Source organism: Phalacrocorax carbo, chromosome 1, assembly GCF_963921805.1.
Source record: "Phalacrocorax carbo chromosome 1, bPhaCar2.1, whole genome shotgun sequence".
In the NCBI taxonomy this organism is placed as follows: Eukaryota; Metazoa; Chordata; class Aves; order Suliformes; family Phalacrocoracidae; genus Phalacrocorax; species Phalacrocorax carbo.
In genome coordinates, this window is record NC_087513.1 from 90887821 (window position 1) to 90912917 (window position 25097).

General features: G+C 48.0%; 1 protein-coding gene across 6 annotated transcripts in view; it reads left to right on the forward strand.

Moving 5' to 3' along the window:
• LSAMP (limbic system associated membrane protein) overlaps positions 1-25097 on the forward strand; it is a 1028083-nt gene that overhangs the window by 832845 nt on the left and 170141 nt on the right. For all 6 annotated transcript variants that reach the window (XM_064466267.1, XM_064466276.1, XM_064466286.1 and 3 more), the window contains one exon: positions 20650-20882. In XM_064466267.1, coding sequence (XP_064322337.1) covers positions 20650-20882 — 233 coding nt within the window. The remainder of the gene's footprint in view (positions 1-20649; positions 20883-25097) is intronic.

Genomic DNA, 25097 nt, shown 5'->3' on the forward strand with positions numbered 1-25097 from the left:
ATTAAAACCCAGTCGAGCGTTCGTAAGCAAAGAATAGCTGCTCCTTCATGTGGAGAGATAGTGGGAGTCAGTACACACCATGGAAGTGTTTAGTCTGCCCTGTGCTATGTGGCTGGCGTGTTAGTACTTCGGCGACGACTCCTGGTTTGACTGATGAGAAATGCAGCAGGGTTGTCAAAAGCCGTAGATGTTGAGAGCAGGCCCGCCCCATCGCATCCTCTGCAGACTCACTGCATGGGCCGTGGAGAGGCAGCAGGACCTGCTCCCAGGGCTTGGCATGGCTGCTCCAAGGTCTTCTCCCTGGGGCCAGGTCCTCCCCCTGCCCCAGACCCCCTCGCCTCTGTGGGAGCTTCCCCTCATCTTGCCGACCAAAGGCAGGCATGGGCTGCCGCCTCCATGAGTCAGCAGGATTTAAAGGCACCGTGGGGACAGGGCAGTAGGATGACAGATGAGCTATAATGTGGATGAGCGTATGGTAATGCAGACTGCAAAAATAGTCTCCACTTCAGCTGTACGGTGATGAGCGCTGAGCTCCCGGGCTCCTTGGAGGGAAGAGACTGGGAGTCATGGTGAGTAACTCGATAAAAGCTTCTTCAGTGGGTACCGTCAATTCCAAAAGTGTAGAGGATGCTTGGTTGCCTTTAAGGGACAGGAAAACAATAGGGAATATGTTATAAAAAATGACATTATCTTGAACACTGGCTACACCCTCATTTAAGACAGCATGTAATATTACCAGAGGGCTGTGAAGCATGGTTAGTAATCTTGTGAGATTTACCTACAAGGAGGCAGTCAGTTGGACTGAACAGGCTTTTTCTTCACTGTAGCGAGCTCGCAAAAACGTGCAAGCGCCATTTCCCTCCCGTAGCTCTCTCATCTCCTGTCTTGCCACCGTGCCCTCTACCGTCCCTGAGCACGCACTGCCTCTTCTCGCTCCTGGCCTGCTCCAACGGGAGATGGCAAGCACCAACCATTCTCAGCCTCCCTGAAGAGACATGCTAAAGGCTTATAATTGAGTTATTTACACTAATGAAGGGTGCAGTGAAAACTGATCAGTCCCTCCTTTTTCTGTCCTCCTGTAATACTAGAACAAGAGGTCACTTGGAGATGCTAATGGTGGCTTAATTTAGATCACATGAAAGGAGACACTTTTTCACACAGCAGGTAGTCAGTCTGTGAAATCCACACTGCCTCCAGAGGTCAGAGAGTCAAACACTGCAGAAGGATTTGTGAAGTTTCTGGGTAATTTTTTGAACAATAATAGCTATTATTGCTGAGGATGCAGTAGCACACCGGGGACCCCAATCAGAAGGGGCCCACTGTACATAGTGTGGTGCCTGCCCAAAGCAGGAGCCAGCGCTGGCTGCAATTGCTTTAGTCTCAGTAGCCAAAGAAAGCTGGTGTTGGTTTGGTTAGATGCTTGAGGGGTGATGGTAAAAGAGCTGCATCCAGGCTCAAGCCCCCTGTATTGTATTTTTGTTTTCCTTCTCCTGCACCACCTGTATAACTTCAAAATCAAGATAGCATTTCCCCTCCCTTGGTGTCATGAGAGCTCTGCTGTCCAGCTGTAAATCAGAGTTGTTCACTCTGATTTTAAAAGGGGGAGGGAGGGACAGAAAGCCAACAGCTGCCTTTATCCTGGAAGAGTCTTCCCATGATCCACAGTGCTCTGGGTGATGCTTGGGTGAGCTGCCCTGGGGTACAGCCTCACTTGTACTTCTGGCCCTTTTCCTGGGTCTCTTGAACAGGATGTCTCCAGTCTGGTGGCTTTGCCACTCCTACAGGCAGTTCTTGGCATGCTCCTGCTCTTCCCATGCATTGCCTGTGGCATCGTAAGCTCCTTAGCAGGTCTGACCCGACGTGGGTATTGGTGGATTTTCCCTGTGGGCCGCATAGGCCTATGGATTATAGTAGTGTTGAAGAGCCATAAACTTGTACAGGTGTTTAAATTTACCAGCAAGAAAAAAGCATAACAGAACAGGGAAAAATATTTTCTAAGCCATCCCTGCCCCTATACCCATGTTTGCCTGACCTGGAGTCCTAGAAGGGCCTTTAGCCTCAGGAGGTTTGGGACTCAGTCTGTTGCTATTACTTTTCTTCCTCTTGATAAATCCAGCTCAAGTCCTTCTGTCCCTCCGTTGACATTTTGACAACTGGGGCTGTCTAGACTCAGTGTAGAGAGCTTTGCAGGGGATTGAGCCAGGACACCAGCGCTCCTTGCTTTGTCTTCGACTCTTTGCTGCAAAATGACTATAAGGAATAGGCTTTTGAGTGCATTTCCTTGTAGGTAGTTGCTGAATCAACTCAGTATGTGTACAAAGTGATCACCATCCTCTTGAGGGATGGTCTTCAGAAACTCTCACAGGCATCTCTCACTCTAGCATTGTCGCAGCGGGTCTCCAACTATCCCACCTACTTTTCCCCTTCTTACTGTTTGCTGCTGCTTTGGTAGCTGGCTGTGTTTAAATATGCCAACCTGGGGTTTTTTCCCTCTTCTTGTTTCCTGTGTTCCTCTAACAAGCAGATTGCAACAGAACAAACAAGCAAGGCAGGAGCACTCCAGGCAAAAGGGGTGTTTTGTGTTTGATTTGAATACATACATATTTTTCTTGGTTAAAACTTGTGATACTCATCAAACACATACAGGAAGGCTGTGAATAAGACCTTTCTCTTTCTTCCTCGCTGACATGCACACCGTGTCTCATACGAGCAGCTTCTCATTTTCACTCTTGCTGTCTGATTCTCTGCAAAGCACAGTCTCTCTCGTATCCTCGCATGCATGGTCGATAGTCTCAGCTGCACTCCTGCTCTGTCGTGTACACAGAACCACCTTCTCATCTTAGCAGACCCCGGCTGCTGTACACTCTCGCAGACAATATATGCACACAGGCACAGCCACCTATGTGCTTGCGAAAGCTTTATTACCGAGAGGAAAATTGCTTTCAAATATACTGGGACTGGATTTAACTACAGTGGTGATGGGGAGAGAGGGGAACGAGAAAGGGCTGGGACATTGTATAGTCTCTTTGCCCTTTCGAGACATGAAGCACAGCTAAGGTGGAGGGGAGAACATGGTCCCTGAGTCCTCATCCCCTCTGCCACGCACGCACAGGCACTGAGCATTACTCATTCGCATCCTCTCATGTGCAGACTCTTACCTCTCTCCCTTAAAGTTTCTCTGTCACCCTTCCCCGTGCATCCTTCCCTCTCCTTTTTGCCTGTCTGTCAGGTCCTGATCACATCACTGTCATGGCTGCTATGATATCAGCATTTTCTGACAGGTGTATATGCTTCTGTCACTTCCAGCAAAGCTCTTTAGCACCCACTCTGCCTCCGGATCTGAGCCAAGGTAGCACTACTGGAAAGAACGGTCAACAGTATCTCATATTTCTAAATGGAGAAGATTACAGTCCCACCACAGCTGACTGCATGTTTTCAGGATATCCCTCTTTCAAACAAGGCCTTAAAACCAGCATTTTGTCTTTATGAGGACCGAGGTTCGCTGCTGTCCAGAGAAGGGAAGAGAGCTTCTGGGCTCTTCTCTCATGAATGACCAAAGGTCTTCTACCTCTCCCTCTGAGGCAGGCTCTGTATTTGGCCTCCTGGAGCAGGCTACGACATGGAGGGTGCCAATTTCAAAAATTACTTCCATTTTCTGCCACCACCAAGCTTCCAGTGCAGCCCGAGGTGCCAAGCGCTTCATTCCCAGCTGCATGACAGGGACGGCTGGGTGGCTTCTCCTGACAAGGGGGAACGAAAACCTATCGGTCGCCACGGTGGCGGCCATGAATGTGCTTCAGAGCAAGCCAGTTTAGGCCCTCTGTCTGGGAAATGGCCATGCGCCTCTGTAGGGGCTGTAAGCAGCTCGGAGCATGCACAATTTGGAAGAAATTTCAGGTTTTCCAATTACTGTAGCAGTGGCTGGTAACCTTCCAGCAAAGAGACGCTGGAGCTCAGTGTTCCCATGGCTCCTGCTGGGCTCAGCCGGTGCTTGTGTTTGAACTGGCACCAGGCAAGCTAGGAAGCAAAGAGATTATTGATAGGGAACGCAAGGAAGAGGAAAGGTGTTTAAACGGTTCCCACTTTGCATGTATAATTTGGGAGCTACCCTTCTGTAGTTCCCCAAACCCGTGCCCAAATCCAATGGCAAACTTCTCAGAAGCATTACTCGTTAAGCTTTAGTAGACTGTAAGATAAGGACCTTGCTTTTGTAAGGCCATCAAGCACTGATATTGACTCTCCAGGACGTTTTTAAGGCTATTTATATCACAATAAAGCCACTTTATTAGTGTCATCAATCAAGAGAGACCGCATTTTGGCCTGGAAATGATTCTGCTTGAGTTTCTAGAAAGGAGAAGGGTGACTAATTACGGGATGCATTATCTTCAATCTCATTTGAAATCTCCTAATTGAAACCACATATGAGTGCAGTTTATTGCTTCTAAAATAGATGGAAGGGGCTTTGGTAATGTACCTATGGCAAGTACAGCCCGTTAACAGAGAGGTGAAGACTGGTTTTTCAACAGGTAACATGGCTATGGCAGGAGCTGTCCCTATCCATGTCTGGGCGAGCAGCTGGTTCCTGGCACGTGCTTTTATCTGAAGCTTATGCCTCACGCTGAGCTGAGCTTGGGGTACTCAGCATCTGCAGCTCATTTGCAGCTGGCAGGATCTGCCATCGGGTACCAGCTGATCCCAGTGGTAGCATCAGGTGTCTTGACAGGGTGTATCTGCTCCTGCACTGGGGCTGGGGTCTGTATGTGGGTGGCTGAGAGCTGGTAACTGAGTCTTGGTCAAGCAGTGCAGCAAAGCTTCCCGCCTCAGGGCTTGCACATAGCTGGAGTTGCTGCTTAGGAGGGTGTGGGGGGGATTGCAGCTCCTCTCCAGGGTTTTGCTGGCCCCTGTGCTGCTTTTCTGCTGTCAGCTCAGCGCATGGGAGCAGACTTGCGGGAGCAGTGGTTACTCAGGTAAGGAGAGTGTAGCTTAACAGTGCCTGTGGGGGCCTCTGAGACTGAGTAATGGCAGGGCTTGAAAGCTGTTACAGATATTTGATAATTAATTGGCTGGGAAATCAGTTTATTTTAACGACTCCAGTTAAATAAAGAAGAGAGATAAAAGGACTGCAAGTTCCTGTGGTGCTAAACTACTTTCAGGGACAGAGAAAGCCCATTACATGTCTGCTTTTAAGCCAACAGGGGCTTTTAGTTCTTGTGAAGGCTCTTCTGAAAGGTGGTTGAAATCTTTATCTTCCTTGAATCCCAGCAGTTTGGGTTTAAGACAAGAAAGGCTGAAGAGTGGTTTATTACCATGGATTCATCAGGCAGAGGGGGACAGGGGAGTGGAGCTGCTGCCGTAACCTCATGCTTCACCTCTGGCCAGATACTTACTGCAGAGCGGTTCCAGTTGTGGTTTATCACCATTTTATACTGCTCTAGTGGGAGCAATGCACGTAACTCGGTTAACCTCACTTGTCTTTCTGAGTACTGGCTGATCACACACACACGCACATGCACACACAAGGTAGCATCATGGAGAGAAGACCTGTAATAGCCTGGCATGAATGAAAAATTTTGGGTGCTCTCCCTACCTCTCAGTGGCTGGCCAGGGCTGACCCTCTTTTCCTAGCCTAAGAAAGGAACAAAGTGTAAAGTCAGGGAGGGGTTGGTGTCAGGTCCATTTGAGTTTGGGGTCTCTTATTTTTCCAGCTTATTGGAGGTATCACCGTTCAGTGGGCAGATCTGTTTCTTGAGGAAAACCAATGTGCGCCCTGATCCTGGCCGAAGAGAGGGGGCTTGACTGAGAGCTCAGGATGAAGGTTTTGGAGGGTCCCTTTGTTTTGGCCTTTGTATGTGTCTTAGGAAGATGTTTTGTGCGTGACAGTGTGTATTAGAGAACTCAGCAGCAATGCTGAAAGAGAACAGGATCTATTCCATACTGCAGATCGTGCTTTGGATGTGAACTTTCATCTCAAGCCGGTGTATCTCACCCTGAGGGTTGTACGGCAAGTGTGGATATATGAGCAGTGTTCCCAGTGCAGTCATATTTGTCAGAGTCTGCAAAGAGCCTGCAACACCATCTGTTTTAGTGAGCAGATAAGGGATTAAACTGCAGGAATCACGAGATCTCTACAATACATGAGAGCAGGCCAGACCATCACAGCACAGCTTCTTTTTTTGTAAGGTAAGGGTAGGTTTAACATCCTCTCATTTAGGGTTTAATGTCAAAATTAACTACTGTTTCACTCCTGTCTCACAAATCTCAAACTGCTCTCACTGCCTTCAGTGCTGGAGCTTACCCCATTGCAGATTCAAATTCAGCGCAGATCCCCACTCTCCCAAGTGAAAATTTAAAAGAACAAAAAAAAATGAAAACAAGCCCTTCCGTCTGGTGGAGGTGGAGCAGGACCTCTCTTCTGCTGCCCTGGACCACTGGAAGTTGAGCATCTTCACAGGAGAATTTAGGTTTCAGTTGTCCCCCCCAAGTCTGTGAGGTCCTATGTAAGTGTCATGCGGCACGCAGACGCTGGGGATGCACGGACACCCGTCAGGTGGGCATGATGTCATCTCCCCTGCACGGCTGATGAAAGTCTACCTCTAGCCAAGCGTAAACTCAGAGCAGGCTACAAATCTCATCTTTTAAACATTCCCTGGATGTGAAACCTCCTGCCAGCTGGAGCTGCTTTTAGCTGAGCAGACTGAAGTGCTGTATTTAATGAATTCATTTAGAGTCTGGTGCAAGGAAGCAGGGCTGATCCTCATCTAGCGTAAATCTAGGCTTCCCCTTTTACTTTAGTGGCCCCTTGTTGACCCTTGATTTAGGCCAGCTGAAGCCACAGTTTGGGATCTCTCCATATGGTACTGGACTTCTGGAATTTTAGCAAGTCGATTTAGAGCAAGTGACCTGCCAGAAGAACAGAAGTAGAAATCCAGCCTTGGGCCAGCCACAGCCCACGTGAGCAGCCTTAGACTTAGCGGTGTCAGGAACTAAACTACCAGTTAGACAGCTGTATAGGAGGGAGCTCTGGGGAAATGGTTTATCTGTACTGCGGATAAGCTGTGCTTGGGGGAGAGGTTTTGTTTCACAGCAGGCTCTTGGGGGAAGAGGCAAGGATGTCAGTGGATCCAGATAAGATATCCCTGGGTAAACACTTCCAGGAGGATTAAGCAACATTGTCCTCACTAAGAAAAGAGAAAGGTTTACCTTCTGGGTTCCAGGCGATTTGTGCAATTTTGCCAATGCCAGAAGACTGCAGGTCAGAAGGTGCAGCAGCAGTCAGAGCAGTCTCTGCGGCTATGCCTGCACTGCTCTCGGTAGCTGGGCTGGAGCTCAGGCTTCGGAGCAGAGTCAAGTGACCCAAGCAGTTGCCTTTGAATTGTGGGGAGGAAGACCTTGTGCTTCAGCCAGTCCTTTCTCTGCTGGTTGCATGTCCCTGGGCAGATCCCAGTTAGAGAGAAAAAAAAGCATTGTCTCTTGCATGTAGTGCTAAGATAGGCATGCCTGGAGGTGGCACCTGGGTTTGTGAAGGCTGGTTTGCAGCCATCGCTGTCCCCCCCCCACTGCCCCCATGCAACCAAAACACACCAAAGTTCCGTATGAGACAGGTCAGGTCTGTCAGGTTTTGTTTCTGGCTGTAAAATTATTTCATTGTTTGACTCTGCACAATCTGTTTCTTTCCTTCTCCAGTGTCTCCATATGTTTAAAACAGGCATCATTACACTTCTCCTCCACAAAGCACAAGAGCTCTGGTTCTGCAGTGCTCAGTACCTTTGACAAAAACACTGATGTTCAGCATGTGCTGAGTTGCCTTGCAAGACCAAGTCCTGTAAGGGTCTCAGAAGAAAGACAGCACAAGATATTATTATGGTTAGTAGGATGGCATGGAGATGAAGCTGCAGGAATTACTCCTGCTCCCCTTTCACAATGAGTCCTACCTTCCTCCCCTTCTGTCTCCAAACATGAGGTTTTAAAGCCAGCTCCTGGCTTTCATGCCAACAGCAGAAACTCTGTCAAATATATTTTGACATTTCTTTTTTTCCACTCTTCCCCTTCTCCTCTGCTGTTTATTTATTTATCAACATGTCCTCCTCTGCAAGGCATATTGTGCTTGTGGGGATAAAGGTAAGCTCAGATCAAAGCTCTTGGGACTTCTCCCTCCCAGCACCTTCTCTTCTCTGCCTTTCCTGCAAGTCTGATGGTGGACAAAAGTAGTGCATTACTGAAAGGCAAAATTTAGCAAAGCTGCAAGTAAAGAAAAGAAAGTGGAGTAGAGCATTGCCTAGCTGTTACAGCTTTGCTGTGGTTTCCAATTTAATGAGTTCTTCAGTGCACAAGATAAATACAACATGCGAGTCGGAAGTTTGTAGCACTTTGTTCTATGATTGTAAAACACCCGTGGGACAGATTTTCAGAAGTATGTCATTTTAGGCAGCAAGAGAAGTGCTATATTGGTAAAGGAGCTCACTGTGCCAAACGCTGTTTTGAAAATTCGGTTCTTGTGTGTTACTCTGGGAGCGGGTAGGCCAAAAAGCAGTTTGACAAACCTGGTCTTAATTTCAGTGCTAAGCACTTTGAGAAATCAGGCTTCACTTGCAACTTCTAAGGAGGACCTGGCAACTTTAAGTGCAGTGCGTTTAGAATATGACCATATGGCAAAGGCTTTTGCAAATAATAACACATTTAATCTTTGTTCCAGTAGTTTTTAACCTGTCCATGGATGACTTCTAATAGGTCCAGTTTATGAAAACAAAACCATACCTGGGCCAGTTAATTCCAGTACAATATATAGAGGTCTAAGGTCTTGCTGAGAAATATTTAGCTGTATGTGAAAATAGCCATAAAAACATTGCTTTGTCTGAAAGAAACTTGCAAGAGGAGTTGTCTTCTGACATATTTCTGACCTCTGCCAGATAGGTGGTAAAAGTAATAAGTCTAGGTCATTGTAGTTTATTCTTCCTGCAGCCACTGTGAAGCTGTTCCCCACACAGATTACACATCCTCTGGTCCTCAGCCCAACTTTGTTCTAATAGTCTGAAACAATAGGAGCTTCCATGCTTTCCCTGGGAGACTCTTCACGAGACTAGCACTTGTAGATGACAGAAAGTTTTCCCTCGTTTGAACAGACTTATTTCTCTTCTTTTTCTGACCTGTTACTCCTTTCTAGACCCCTACGCATCTTGCTAAATAATTCCTCTCTTTCCTCAGTGCTTTCAGCTTTCAAAGAGGTATAGCTTGTCAGCATGTCCCTTTTAAGTCCTCTCTTAGTCAAGTTATACATATTTAATGTTTTTAAACTTCCCTTAGATGCTGATCCCTTTCCAGCCCTTGATGGATTTTGTTGTTGCTTGCCTCTGAATTCCCTCCAATTTCCCAAAATCATTTTGGTAACGAGGTGCCTGGGATTGGCTGCTCTGGTCCAGGTGCGCTCGGTATTTGGTGGCAGTTGGTTTTGGGTGGAATTAGAAAGAGAAGCAGCAGAATCTCTCAAAGGGAATCTGCTTCATGGTCTCCTCTCTGAGAGCATTATTTCGCCATGGTATTTCGGGACTGGCTTTAGATATGGAAATGAGAGAGTGTGTCTTGCTCAGAAGCTGTTCTCTGCTTTCAAGTGGGAGAGAGATGGAAAAGGGGAAGAGGGGTTAAGCTCCTCAAAGGCTTTGTCTACATTAGGCTTTTTTCTTCATATTTCCTGCTGTTGCTTGCACGGATGTAGCTCAATCCACAGTGGCACTGATGACAGCTCTGGCACAGGCAGGGAAGCTAACATGTTTTGCTACACATCGTCTCCGCAATCTCTACAAGCCCTGACTCCACCAGTGGTGCTGCAGCACCGAGAGCTGAGGAGGGAAAAGGTCAGCTGTAAATAATAACTAGAGTGTTTGCACATCAAGGAGGTGTCCCTTGTTGAAATGCAGCAGCTGGGAGTGAGCAGGCAGGATGGGCCCACTTTCTCATTCATCATGAAATGCCACCCTTCACAGTCAGCTGCTGGCGGTCCGAGGGCAGTGCTTGGAAAGGAGGATGATAACTTGGTTGAGCCACCTCTGACACAAGAAGGGAAAGTTAAGTCTTATTTTTCCTAATATTGCTTCCATTCCCACTCTGATCTACCTCTCCAAAGAACTTAATGACTGATTCCTCCTTGGCACAGGTCCTTCCTTCCTACCCGCCCAGAACAAGGACTAATGCTTCAGATGGGATATTCTCTTTTCCCTGTTAGAGAAGGAGCAGTATGAGATGAAATGGACATTAGGGTCCACAAAATAGAAAGTGAATTCATGGGTTTCAGGTAGTGTGCTCCTCAGGTATTGGAAGGAACTATTTCATATAATACAAAACACACGAGACACCTGCCAGTTTCACACAACACCTAAATCTGATATTCTTTCACAGCCTTGTACCAATTAAGGGTTAACCTACAAAATTCTCAGCCAGAAAGTATCACCAAGATGAGGATGTTAATGAGTTTAAAATAAGAAAAAGGGGGCAGGGGGTTTAGAAATGCCTGGGGATAAGAAAGGCAGAGTACAAACTTAGAAGGTGGAATGCAAGCTGTCATTCGGAGAGGAGGCCAACTTACATTTGCTTGGGGCTGGATTAATAGGCTTTTATGGCTGGGAAGGATCATGAAATTATGTAGATGGTGATTTACATTGACCTTTTAGGAGTTATTCCACCTTTCTTTGAAACATCTGTCACTCAGAATGAAAGGGTGGTCACAGGACCATGTGGCCCAGTGCTCAGACCTTGTGATACCCATTTGCTGCTGCTACCATTCCTGTTCCTTCCCCCAGCGTTCAGGTGTGGACATCTGGGCACTTCGTTCCTCATGCCTCCATGGAGAGGCACTGCCGCTGCAGATGCATTGGTCACTCCAGTGCAGCCAAGCAGTCACTAGCCCAGCAGGTGTTGAGGCTGGTGGCCAACATCAGTCCCCAACAAGCCTTTGGCCCTGATCTGACTGTCTGGCTGTATTTTCCCATGTCAGAAACCTTCCCAGAGGCGGTACATGGCTTGGAGCCACCTGGCACTCAGCTCTTCCTGACCCATCGAAGGCTGCTGCCAGTCCTGTGGTCATGCCGCTCGTTTGCAACAGCCCCAGGGGCACATGCTGATGCTGTCACGTGGCTGCGTGGGGTGCCACATACGGAGCCTTGCCTTTTGGAATTGGGCCACGGCATCAATCACATGGACTGTTTTGCAGGCTTACACGTGCCTCTGCTCATGAGACTGTGAGAGGGAGAGTCAGTGAACCTCCTTCTCACCTCTTCTCTTTACAAAATACATGAGGTGATGCCGCAAAGCTCCAGTCTTAATTATTTTAATCTTAAGTTTTGTAGTCTCCTTCCCTGAGCAAACCACTGGAATCCACAAGCTGGGAAGTGGTGTTTGCAGTGGCACATCTCTCTTCAGCTGCAAGGAGTTGGTTTGCAAATCTCCCCCTTGCTCTGTGACAGGCTCTGGTGATACCGCCTGCATTTTTACCCTGTGACTGGGGCAGGAGGAAGGGACCTGAGACCACACAAAATGCTTTGAAGCTCCCTCTAGCATTGCTCTCCCGTTCCCTCTTCTGTTCACACTGTCCCTCTTCTGCACCTGCTCTCTCCTGACCTGCCCTCACTCAGTTTCTCTCTCTGTTTCCTCCTCTTTCAGAGCTGCCCTTTGCATTACTAATCTGTGGCATTATCTCATTCTCCACTAGCTGTGCTGGCTGCCTTGATGTTTCTCGACAGCTTTTGCCTCTCACCCCTCCCTTTCTCTCCCCCCCCAACTTGCCGCCCCATGATGTAGCATTGCCTTTCTCCATCTGCCCGATTGTCTCTCCGCTTTTTATCTGGGTGCTGGAGCTCCAGGTGCTGTCATTCTCTGCGACAGCACAGAACGTTTCAGATTGCCTCTGCGGCTGGATAATTACCAGATACAGAGTCACGTGGACTTCCCAGCCAAACCCTCCCTCCCCTCCTGTCAAAGGAGGAGATCACATCTCTGAAATGCACTTTTTTTTTTCTTTTTTTTTTTTTTTTAAGAAATTGAAGTGAAAAGTTTGGAAGTAGCTTTTCTGGACTTACCTAGTGGTGACCACATGAAAGTTACCTACAAGGCACTGGTGGTTCAGGTAGAATAAAGAGGTGATTTCCAGTACTGAAGTTTCTGAAGGAAAATAAAGGGGGTGATAATCTGTATGGGTGCCTTATTAGTGCTTCCATTCCTATTTCTGGTGTATCCCTTAACCAGAAAAAAAAGTCCTAATGGTGCAGATACTCACCACTAGCTGTTTGGTTTCTGGTCCTTTTACAAATTTGGCATAAAAGAAGCCAATATCCAGTTCATGTAAGTGACTAATTACTATTGTCTCTCAGTGAACTTCAGTTCCTAAGTGACCACAGGTAATCTTTAAATGTCAGCCCATGTCTTAGTGATGGCAAAAGCACAGGGTCCTTTGCATAAGGGCAGTGCAACCAGAAGGCAAATGAGCTAGTAATGTTCCCCATTGCCTTTCAGCATCATCTCTGTTACCCCCTGGTTCCCCCTTTTGATGGTGCAGGTGCTCCATGATGCTACAGGAAGCTGGGAAGCTGCAGACAGCAGAGCAAGGCATACGCTCCTGGTTGGACATTTCACTAAGGCTGTGTGATCAATAGCTGATTAGCATCACCTAATCATGCTGGATCAAGATCAGAGCCAGGTTTCTGGCTGGACTGAAAAGGGACACTGATGAGTCCTCAGCTAACCCGAAAGGGAAAGAGGGAGCTCAGGGTCTGTTTCCTCAGCAATCTCATCCTCCCGACTGATCTCGTTGCGAGACCCTGATGCAAGCTGTCAGAGCATTTGGCGTTTCTGCAAGCATCAGCCAGAGAGAGCCGTTCAGCCCCTCTGTGCAGGGAGGAGAGCCTGCCCTGGCAGGAGCCCTGTAACTGGAGACAGTCACTACAGATACACACCTTGGAGTGGGCAAAGAGCCATCCAAGGGTTTTCTAACTACACTGTAAAGAAATGGAGGGTTTTTCCTAGGTCTGGTGTTGTATAGGAAAACCTGGCACCGTGGTGGTAGACCTCAGTCTGAGGCTTTTTCTGTATTTTGAAGTTTTAAACTTTGCTGAGGTGTGGCTGGGATGGAGTTAACTTTGTTCATAGCAGCTTGTATTGATACTGTTAAGAAGATACATCTGCTGGAATGAATGTGGACTGAAGTTGTTTATGCAGGTATAGTGATCCCCAGAAGATGGGAAGAACAATAAATCATGCCAGTATAAATTCTCTTATTCTGTTATAGTTACATCCACCCCAGGAGAGTACTGGCATAACAAATACTACAATTTTGGGCTTGATTTCTGTTTTTTTTTCTCCGCAAACAGGAACCTATTCTCTTAAATAGTAATTTTCACAGACAGAAAACCCATGTGACACCAGCTGTGTGTCTACTAGTGAGAGCCCATGCAGCTAGCTGTCTTTTTAGGCTGGTGTATTTTTGGTGAATTCTCTTGGGTTTCATTTTCCGTGTGTATCACATGGACTGAGAGACTAGGATGCTCACAGCACATGAGCAGTTCTGCACTGCTAGTCATATTCACTGGTTGCAGTTCTTTTTGCTTTCGTTAAAAAGAGTTGATGGGAGAGAGAGTGAGCTAGGAACATTTCTGTACAGGGCACTGGGGAGTCCTCATCTAGAAAGCTGGGTACGAATTCTGGTCACGAAAGAGGAATTCAGACTGGAGCAGGTGCTAGGAAGGGCTACTGGGATGTTTAGGGCAATGGAGAGTCTATCATACAAGAAAAAACTAGAAGAGTTTGGCTTGTTGAGCCCAGCAAAACGAAGGCTGAAAGGGAATATGATTGCTCTCTGTGAACATGCTGGAAGATAAGCACCCAGAGGAGAGAAGAGCTATTTAAGCTAAAGGATGGTGTTGGTGTGAGAGGGAATGGATATAAACCAGCCATGAATAAATCTAGACTTGGAATTAGGAAAAAAGTTTCTAATCAGCAGAGCAGAAAGATTTTGAACAGCCTGCTGTATGAAGCAGGGGGAGGGTGCCCCCCGCCAAATGCACTAGGCTGAAGTAGGAATGAAGTACATCTCTGAAAAAGAGTATAAGGTACAGGCTGGCCGTGCCGGTGGAGGCCAGGGCTCCCTCACCTGGGAAGCCCGTCCGAGCCTTGCACTCCCAAAGTGGCAATTTACTAAAGAGGATGAGCAGAAGTGCAAGCATCCTCTCAGCCCTGCACCGCCCCAACAGGGGGATGGCCCAAAATTGTCACCTAAGTGCCGAGATAGCTAGGGAGCTGGAGACAGGTGCGACGAGCAAGGTCACAGCATAATATGGCTGAAAGAAAGCATGGGCTGAACAGATGCGGCAGTTTCCCCCTCCTGCCAGTTTTCCAGCACAGGACTGGCTTTAAGCTGTAGTTTTCTAAATCCCTCCGAGGGCCTGTGTTATCATGCTGGCAGTGATGGCTCGGGAGCTATTTATGCCACATTTTGGCAATCCATCCTGCTTCGGCACAGCATTTGCTCTCAAACAGTGACCCTGCTGTGGGTTGTGGTGCATCAGGAAAGGAGCAGCAGCTGGACCAGGCTGGGGAAAGAGAGGAGCAGTGGCAGCAGGGAGAAGAAGTTGTCTGAGCAACACCTCACTCGTGTATTCAAATTCCATAAAATGAGGCTTTTGGTGCTTGGCTGAAAGGAGGTTTCAGATGCTCGCTTGATGCGGTCTCCCACTGCAATCTACTTAGGGGGCCCTTGCCTTCACAGAGATGAAGATATGATCAGCTCTAGGTGTCTTCTGTAACATCTCCTGCTGAGGAGAGCCCAATCCCGAGCAGTGGGAACCACCCAGGGCCAACAGCTCCTACCTTACTCCTCTGGACTATGTGCTCTTCCTCTGTGCTCTGCCAGTGTGCTCCTCTGGTGGGGACTCTACACCAGGGAAAGGGGGCTGGCTGCTGCAGCAGCAGCGCTGCATTGCTCTTCAAATGCTGGCAGGGTCCAGCACTGCAGTGGCATTGCAGGGCCTGGCTGGGCTCCTCCCCTGAGTGCCCTGCTTGGGAGGGTCATCGCTGGCATGCCCGTGGTCTGTCCCTAGCCCTTGCTGACCACGGCCCTGCTGGGGTCGGGCTCTTACTGCTCTTACAGTTGACCATCGCTGTGTTCAAGTCCTTGCTTGCCATGCAGGCAAGGGCTGTAGAGCACAAGAAGACAAGACAAAACAGCGCCAGCATGAGTTACCCTTGAGCTTTCCTCACCAGGCTGTAAGCAGTACTGTGTTTAACCACCGCATTAGCTTTCCAGGATCATACTTTGCAACACAACAGAGAATTCATCTTGCACGTTCAGAGCTGGCAGCCAGGAGCTGACGTTGCTTTGTGCCGAACAAGCCGTGTTTGATCCCTCTCTCTTTTCCCTCTTGCCATTTTGCTGCCGGGGGTAGAGGGCAGCGGGGGAAGTTGTTAGCTGGATCCTGCGGGTGTGTGTGAAGTGAGAAGATTAGAGCAGACTCACCACAGAGCTGAGCAGAAGGCAGGAGATCTGCTCCAGGGTGGGTTGTGACATCCTCTGGCGGAAGGGGGTCGCGTTCCTCTGCAGGTGCAATGGGGTGGGCTCCAGGTGCTTAATTGCGCATGCAGCGGGCCGCTGAGTTTTGGACTGCTGCACAGAAATTGTCTTACAGAAGAGATGATCAAAGGGTTAACGGAGAAAAGATGATTAAAGAGGAGTGTGGGAATTATGACACAGAGCTGTCACCGCAACGTGCTTTGGAGAAAGAGGGCAGAAAATGCAGTCCGAAACCACACTATTTATTTATTTTTCCCCCAAATGAGGTAAGAGCTGTGGGTTGCTGGTAAAGCAGCACACCATATTTCATTTAAACCTAGCAGCTTGCCTCTTTTCGCTAGTGGGGCTCTGGCAGAGAGCTGTGGGATTGCATCTGCTGTAAAAGAATTTATTTATTTGGAATTACAACAGCAATAAAAAAACCCCAAACAATTATCCTGGGTTCAAGGCAACCCAATACATCATCAATAATGCTGTAAAATCCCCACCGTGTTAAAGTAATCATTTAAACAGCAGCCTCACCAGGTCCTACAGGGTTTTCTTCCTGCCTCTTCATCACTGTAGGCTCTAAATATCATCCACACCTTCCAAACACCATTGAACTTACCCCAAAGAAACACCCCTCCCCCCTGCAAGGCAACAAAATACCCCACTCCATCTCCGTAGCCCAGGGGCGTAGCTGCTGAGCTGCTTTCTCTGAGGCAGAATGGGAAGCGCTCTGGTGAGCCTCCAGCTCTTGTGCATCCTCCTCCTCCTCACCTGGTGCAGCCCCCACCCTGGTGGTGGCACATCCAGCCTGGGGAGCCCATGCTAGGGCTTTCCGACCAAATGCCGCTTCTCAGTGACATGCCCGTCTGTTTGCCGGAGGGAAGGGAGGGCGGCAAGCTTAGGGGCGAGAGCCGCTGGAGTGACAGGCACAACATCAACTGCGACGAGTGTTACAGCAACATGCTGGGAAATTAATGCACTGTGCGGCAGTGCCTCGGCAGGAGGAGGAGCAGGAGTCGCTGGCACTAGGAGTCAAGCACCAAGAAGGGAGTGAGGCAGAGCAGGCAGCGAGACCTTCAGCCCTGGTGTTTGCCAGGAGAGGAGATGTGCCTGAGCCTCCCTCTCCTTGTCTTAGCTTGCTTTCCCGCTTATGTATAGGAATAAACCTAAATCATTTCAATAGGGGGGGAAAGGAAAAAAACCAACACCTCCCCTACCCAGGTGGAGTTTACCTCGGAGCCTATGAAGGCAGGTTTGCAGGAGGGATGCTTTGGCCCAGCGTTGCACGTTAGGCTGGCGGGCGAGGGAGGAGAGAGGATGAGTGGCAGGGCCCACTCCTGGCTCCTGCTCTCCCCCTGCCTGCATGCTGGCCTGAAATCCAGGGACCAGGGATGGCAGCGGGCAGCCCTCCCTCCTGTTCAAGGCGATGGTTCCTGCTGAAAGTCCCAAAGCATTTTCCTGTGGTGAAAGTGTCACCCACTCCCTTCCCTCCTGCAGCACGGCTCACCCCCACAGTCTGCATTTTGTGCATGGGGAAACCAAGGCTGAGGGAGGCACGCGAGGATGGCTCAAGTTCCTTTCTAAATGTCCAGTTTCCATTCATCCTCTCCTGGCTGGTTGTTACATGGTCGTTAGCCACTGTGTGAGAGCTGGAAACACATCTGTAGCAGCTAAAAATGGTGCAGTCACTAAAAGACCTCAGGTGCCAAACTTTGCTGTGTTTGTTTATGAGAGGGCAAGGGGGGGCTAAAGGGACATGGCAGCAAGATTTTTTGCCCTTCTGCAACTAGGGTTTGAACTGGTGCTAAGATCAATAGTTCCTGAGTCCCTGCAGTCGTTGTGCAAGGCATAACCATCACCACTAGCTGGTCTTCTCATTAGCCGCATCAGCAGATGTCAAGAAATTAAACCTGAAACCGTAAGGAAAAGCAAAATGGATGGTTTGCAAATCATTTATTAGCGTTCACTGACGCTGATGGTAATGCTTTCAATAAGTCTAATGAAAAGCGTTTGACTGTCTCTGTGAACTTGATTATTGATTATTAGTGAACGATAAGAGTCATTTGATATCTTGCTGATGCCATGCTCCTATTGCATTGCAGTTAAAATGTCAGTTAACGTGCCATTTAATATTCTATTAGTATTGAATTAGCACTTATTACACTGTGAAAATCATCACCATAAATCCTTATTAAGGCGTGATCCATACAGCTGGGTGGCATCTCTGGCAGACTAAGAGGGTGCGTGTGTGCAGACAGACATACCGAGATGCATCATCCATGCCGATGCATGTTTGGAGCATGCCAGGACTTGGATTTTCCACATTTGTACATTGATTCTCCTGACAATTTGAGAGAAACAGGTATGCTGAACAGAGTAGTTCAAATCCATTTCACTTACTCTTCCCATTTTCCACCTTTCCCTCTCCTCTCTCCTCCTCGCTTTATTTCGGTAGCACATGCTAACTTATTTTAGGGGCACTTGCAAGGTCGTCTCACTGTAGCTACTGACCACTGTCCTTGGCCTGACCTCGTGGGATGTAGGAGAGGTTATGACACATGTTTTCTCTTCAGCAGAGAAGAGTGGGGGTCCTCGGGTGAGTGTCCCCTCGGGAGTGAGAGGACGAGGCATTGCTCTGACTGTGCTGCTGAGCTGTTACTGACCTGAGGGACATTGCAGGGGCATCTCTGCTACCTCCAAGCAGAGGCATCTAATGACCAGGTGTGGGGCAGAGCCCCAGGGTGCTGTGCTGTGTCATGTAGTGCTGCAATGTAGGGCTGGAAAGCAGCCCAGCGGGGCTGGTGCAGCGTGCTGGATCTGCTGGTGCCCAGCAGCACTGATAGGTGTGCTGGGGGATTTTCAGAAGTGACTAAGAAACTTCAGCTCCCACTGACTTCAGCTTCAGCAGTTAATCTGCTTAGCTTCTTACCACCATCCCCCTCAGGATTTTCACAAATCCAAAATGTGCAGAGAGGGGCTTTGAACACCTTTGAAAAAAAACACCTAACCCCCAATTCTTGGTGCTCTCATGACTCTATGCAGAAATGTGTGTACAAGAAGGCTGGCGACCCTCAGGTAGCCAGCTCTGGAGGCAGTCTGGGTGTCCCCATAGGGCCACTGCTCCCAGCCCTCCCAGAACACCTCCCTGGGTCCTTGCTTCCAGGTCCCATCACTGGTGGTTACAGCCTGGGATGGCCAGCTGAACTGGGGCACCGCCAGGTTGCCGTGGTGCTGGTTTCTACATGTAAGTGGCTGCTCATGGATTCCCCTGCCCCTTTCCTTTTTAAAAAGAGCAGCTTTTTAAAAACAAAACACAGATCACAGCTGAGCGCTCACCTCAGGTTAAGTGCCTGGCTGGCTGTGAGGGTGGGCTCTGGCCTGAGGGGTGAACCTTCGCTCCCTCCCTTCGCTGGACTGTGGTGGTGCTGGCCGAGGTCTGTTGGACTGCTCTGTAACGCAAATGTTTGTCAGATCAGAGAGAGCTGTTTCCAGCTTGGCCAGCAGCATGGAGTGCCTCTCATCAATGCACATGCAGCCTGGCTTTCCTCCTGCCCACAAGTAACCCGAGAACAACTAAGAGAGCATCCATGGGCATGCCAAAAGGGAGGGGGTGAGAGGTGCCGCCCGTAATGGTAGGGTCATATCGCAAGGGACAGCAGCTGCAGTGCAGCATGAATGAAATGCATTCACATAGAGGAACTTGGAAAATGTCTGACCCATGCTAAGAGGCTGTATAAAAGCCTACTGTCAAATATTTGCCTTATCTTGAAGCGATAATCTTTATCCTCTCTCTTTGCTCTCTCAAATACAACACATGCATGAATAGTGGTGGGGAGAGGTGCTGGATTATTTGGATGCTGGGAGGCTGTGGGCAGAGCTCTAAGAGGTGAAGGAGCAACAGCTCTGGAGACTGAGCTTCCCTATTTATCCGCAGAGCAAACATGGTGCGAGCTACTGCAGGGCAAACCCTCTCAGCCTGTCTGAGCCTGGCCCTGGTGGGTACGGCTGCCAGGGTGAAGGAGGAGTTACGTTCCAATGTCTTCTTCAGCCCTGGACCTCTCGAATGAGACACGGCTGAGAATGAGCAGGATGCGCCTCCTCGTTGGCACCTCCTCACCTCTTCCGTGCAAACCACTTTCTGGTGGTGTAAAGTGGTACAGAGCAGGTGCCTTGCCCAGAATGCATTTGTCTTCACAGCACCTTCACCGCTCTCTATCAAGGAGCAAAATGTTTGTCATGCAGTTGCAATACGGTTAGTCTGTCCTCTGCCTCGCAATGGTTTGCAATCGGGGATGTGGCAGATGCTGGTTCTGCCGCTGCTCCTCTGCCTGCTGCCCCTAGCTGTCATTCCTCTTCTCCTGTCTCACCTGGGACGCTCACAGGACATGCTGACCATGTCACAGAGATGGCAGTGACACCCCCGTGGCCTTTCTATTTCAGCCTGAAATCCGCACTTGCCTGCACAAGCTGGCATATGTACATCAGCAAGATGGGGTGGGGGGGGTGTTAGGGGGGTGATGTTTGAGGACTGAATCTCTTTCCACAAAGTCGTTTTTTGTCAAGGGGATGAAGAGGGGAAATACACTATAGCTGCCTCCCCTTGTGCTGCTGAAACTGAGGGATGGAGCAGCTGTGCCCTCAGCTGGCAAAGCTGGAGCCCTGAACCTTTGCCCTCCAGGCTGGCAGGGTCTGGGAATGCAACTCTCTTGTATACTTAACTTTTGAAGGTGAGGGAAAAGCATGGGAAGAACTCTTTCTGTCCTTCTGACCTTTCCTATTGGCAGGCTTAGAAGGGATTTGGTGATCAGGATCTCTTGTGGCCTTCCAAAGTAATTTTTGGTGCAGGTGTAGGCCACAGACAAAAGGGGGAGAGAACAGGAGGCCTGGCTGCTCCAAATCCCATGGTTTCATGAACCAAAGCATTCCTGAAACTCTTCAAAAAATACTTGTGAAATACATGGCCGTGGGGCAGCAATGGTGAGGAGATGCTGTGGTTCTCTGGCAAGGCAGGAGTGTGCTATGGAGTTTCTGAGCAAAGAAGTAAAGGGAAGGGACAAAATGGAGATGATGGAGAGATTTGTTAATCTCCCCCTCACCTTTCTCATTCTCTGCAGGTGTTATGTAGAAGACAGAAGCTCCAAGGTGGCCTGGTTAAACCGTTCTGGCATCATTTTTGCTGGAGAGGACAAGTGGTCCCTGGATCCTCGAGTAGAGCTGGAGAAGAGAAACCCTTTGGAATACAGCCTGCGGATCCAGAAAGTGGATGTCTACGATGAGGGGTCCTATACATGTTCAGTGCAGACACAGCATCACCCCAAGACTTCCCAGGTTTACTTGATCGTGCAAGGTAAGTAAGCAGCATGCCTGAGAAGAGAGTAAAGAGCAAAAGACAGAGTGGGTGGAGGGATCTGTATCTTCTTTAGAGAAACCCCAGCGTCAGTAGCCTGCGTACCCCATTAGTTTACAACAGGAGCCAGCAGGACTGTCCCCTTCCACTCCAGTGCAGCATGGCTTCACTCTGCTGTCAGTCTGTCCTTTCAAAAGTGGTAGCAGAGCAGGGGACACCAATGATGCCAAGACATATTCTAGTATAATGCAAACCTGGCTCCTGGCTCTGGTTCTTCTGGCGCTGAGGGCAAAGCATTTGTTTATAATGACACTTGTCAGAACGTTTTGCTTGCCTCATCTCTTCCCAGACAGCCCTCTGGTTTCTTCGCCTCCTCCTTCCTCAGATTTCCTTTCTTTTTTCTTGTGTCAACAAGGTACTCCACTGTGTTTTTACAGCCTTCCGTTGTCAACTCTTTGCAAGGCTGGGGAATTAATTTTCCTGGGTGTTTTTCTGTGCTGGGTCATTGGTTTGCAGGGTGCGCTGTCTCTAGGCATGTGTGAAACCTGGTACCTGAGGTAGCTGCTGCGTACCTTATGCTGCCCTCTCCTTTTTTAGCTACCCTCCTCCTGTGTGTGTTATAGGGAACCGGAAACTTGGCGATCTGAACCAGCATTGTCCTATCTGTCTGCTTGCATTCATGGTATAACAGAGAGTAAACACATTAAGGAGTTCGCCAATTACTGGTGAGGGCATTATGGAGTTTACTTGCTCCATCCTGTCCAGACCAGAATACTAAACAAGCAAGTTTAATCAGTTTTGTTTTGTTTTGCTTTTAATCTTCACGCCATTCTGTCTATCTGCCTATTTATCTAAAATATTTATAGAGCAGCTTAGATAGATAGGTATGTATGAATGTGTTCGATACATATTACAGGTATGTTCAGCTTCTACATTATCATTCAGGCAGGGCTTTGTTATTTCTCCTGATTTGTCTAGTAACCCAAAAGGCTGTGGATTTTATTTCTCCCAGCAAGTGTTTGAATCGCTCTGGATATAAACACACACGAAGGGGCTTTTCCTCTTCCTGGTATTACTTGGCAAGCTGGGGGCTAACTAGCGTACCGCGTGCTTGTCTGCAAGGTGAAGTCTGGACGTATGGTCGGAGGTGATGCCGTGCTACGTGACAGTGTGGAGAGACAGAAGGGTCCCAGTTTGTCATCTTGCACAAAATCCTCCCCCAGCAGCGTGAAGAGTGGCGGGCACCAGGAGGCAGAGCAGTTCTCCTGGCTTGGCTGAGTGTTTGCTGGAGTGTGCCGATGGGGGGGGAAATGCACTGGCCAGCCCCGGAGGTGTACCCTGCCTCGCTGCTCGATGTAGCAGTGCGTAGCTAACTGGCTGTAGGTGTTTTTTTGCTGGTAAAATCTCACAGCATACAATTTCCATTTACCTGTCAAGAAAAATATGGGTACAAATGAATTTTAGAGCCACGTACATGTATTATTAATTTTATTTGTGCCTATTAGATATGGGCCTAAGCAGCGAAATTGAGTTCTCTACCTTAGCTTTCAACTAAATGTGTGGGTGTCCAGCTCTGAACCACTGCCACCTCTCTGGGGATGAGAAAATTCAGGTTTTTGCACACCTAAACTCTGGATGCCTGTGAACAAGGTATCTGTGGATCATCTTTGTTTAATGCCTGCCACAGATTTAGCAAAAGACACACTGCAACGTCGTGCTTACTTTTAAAGCCCCAGGTCTTATAATCTTATAATTAGGTGAAACTCATAGCTTTGATTTTTCTAAAACTAAATTTCATCTAGTAAAAAAAAAAACAAAAAAAAGGCAAAATATAAATACAAAATCCTTTACAATTTGGAAGTGTTCACCTCATAATTTTAAACCATGTTTTTCTTAGTTTAAAACTAATAAATAATTCATTTTAAATAATCTTAACTAATAAAACTAATTAATTAGAAAATAGTATACATTAGAAAATAATTTCTTTCCTCTCTGAGTATCATTTTCTCATATTGATTATTATTATTCTCAGATTTTCAGGTTGTCTGCCTGAAAAATAGTCTGCTGCTAGTACATGTGAAAAGAGTTTGGATATTGAGTCATGCTAAGCTTTTTAGTTTTATTTGTTTAATGTAGTTTATTTACTTCTCATGGTTTTGTGTTCATAAATTTAAAAAACATTGGCTGTGTGAAATTCTGGGCATCCCAAATGTAAAAATAAATGAGTAGAAGAAAATACAGCTCCTGAAAAATTAAATAACAGGGTGGCAATCTGGCAGGAGGATTTCTGGGATGATGGTCAATGATTCCCTTCAAACAAGCCCAGAGAAACTGAAACAAGCCAGGGTCAGAGACTCCTTGCTAGCTTTGCACACACTGGTGATGCCTGGATTTGTCAGTGAGAGGTCCTGCAATGATAGCTGCTCGTGCCCTGGCAGCAATCGGCTGCCTTAGGGCCATGCCCAGGCTTCCCGTTCTGCTCAGTTAGCGCTGTCACGGGCATTTCTGCTCTCCGCTGCGCTGTATACCAAAGACAAGCCCTTAATCTGCCCCGATTCAACTCCCTTGTCTGTATAGCCCCTGTGAAAACCCAGCCCCTGTTACCCCTAGAAACAAATGGAAGAGCTATATCAGAGACTAGCAAACAGGCAGATACTGGAGCGGCCCCAGAGCCCTTGTAACTAGAGAAAACCAATTCCATGTCCACAATGCGAGCTGAAATAGATGGGTGTTGGTGTATCCTAAGGATTCACGGCGTTTGGATCACTGCAGGCTAATGGAGTTGCATTCTAGGAGCAGGTCCTTTCCTCCCTTGAGAAAATCAGCATTCACTGGGGTGAGCTCTGCTCACTGAACTCTGCTGGCCAGAGCTTCAGGAGTATATCACAGAAAGAGGGACATCACCTCTCCAATGTGTGTGCCCGTGTCCTTAAGTATTTCCAAGGGAAGAGCCAATTCTGCCTTGTCAGCCAGCACCAGTCTCTGCATAGACAGCCTACTCGGTCTGCTCCTTTCTTCTTTTAAGTGTGTATGTCCACTGATAGGACCGCTTTCAGCTGTGGCATATTGCTTAGGTCTAAAAGCGGGGTAATGAAGCAACACTTAAGAAAAAAAAAATTACAACTTGAGAGACAGCTAAAAGTAGAAAAATTCCTCTTCATAAGTCCTGCTTTTCAAACTTCAAGCCAACTCTGCTGGTAGAAGTAAGCATTCACTGCCAAATGATTCATTAGCATAACTGTGGCCATCTCTTCTGTCTTTCTGAACCAGGTGGGCAGCACTGCTTGCAGGGTGGGTTGGACTGGAAGCAGCTGTCTCTGCCCAGCTGGGTTGCTACCAGATGCTGGCACTGCACAATCTGCACTGGGGTGAACGCATGAAGAGACTGCTCTGAACCACCACCTCGCTCAGAGCATGTCGTGCTGCTTCGATTCAGGTGTAATGGCTACGAGCAAATCTTTCTGTTTACTGCCCCAGCTATTTCTTTTGGTATCTGATCAGAGGAACAAAGAGCTGGAAGGACCTGCAAGAGGTGGTCTGGCCCTTCCCCATGCAGTGAGACAACATCAGCTGTACAATGGCTGCCACTAACATGTATTTTTTGAAGACAGCCTGTGCCTGCATAGCCAGTTTATGGCCATTATTTCACTCTCCTTGCACTTGGAAAGCTTTTAACGTAAGATCCAAATTAATTTTGCTGCCAATTATTTCTGGTCCTTTCAAGATACATGATGGTAATTTCTCCTCTTCCTCAAAACTACCTTTTATCTGCTAGAAGCCCATTAATCCCTGTGTCTCAGACTTCTCTAGTCCAACTTAACAGGCTCACTACTTCCTGTAGGACATGTTTTCCATCCCTTACATCATATGTATTTCACTACTGTCTGAGTTGTCTACATGTTTCCTTAAGTGTACTGTCCAAAACCAAAACAAGAATTCCAGTTTAGGACTCATTTGTGCAGATAAAAATGCCGGCCATGTTTTGCATCTCATGCTTCACTTACCTAACCCCAGAATGAGATGAGATTTACCCTTTTTTAGAAGAGCACCTCATTGCTTTTGCTTCTTCAGTCTCTCTGTTGCTTTCTAACCCTCTGTTACTGGTCTGCAGCACAATCCGCAGCTCATTCCCCACTTCCGTATTCGAGCATTAATCGTTTTTCCCCCCTTCCTGAGCATATCACTTTGTGCTCGCTGTTTTTGGATGCCATCTGG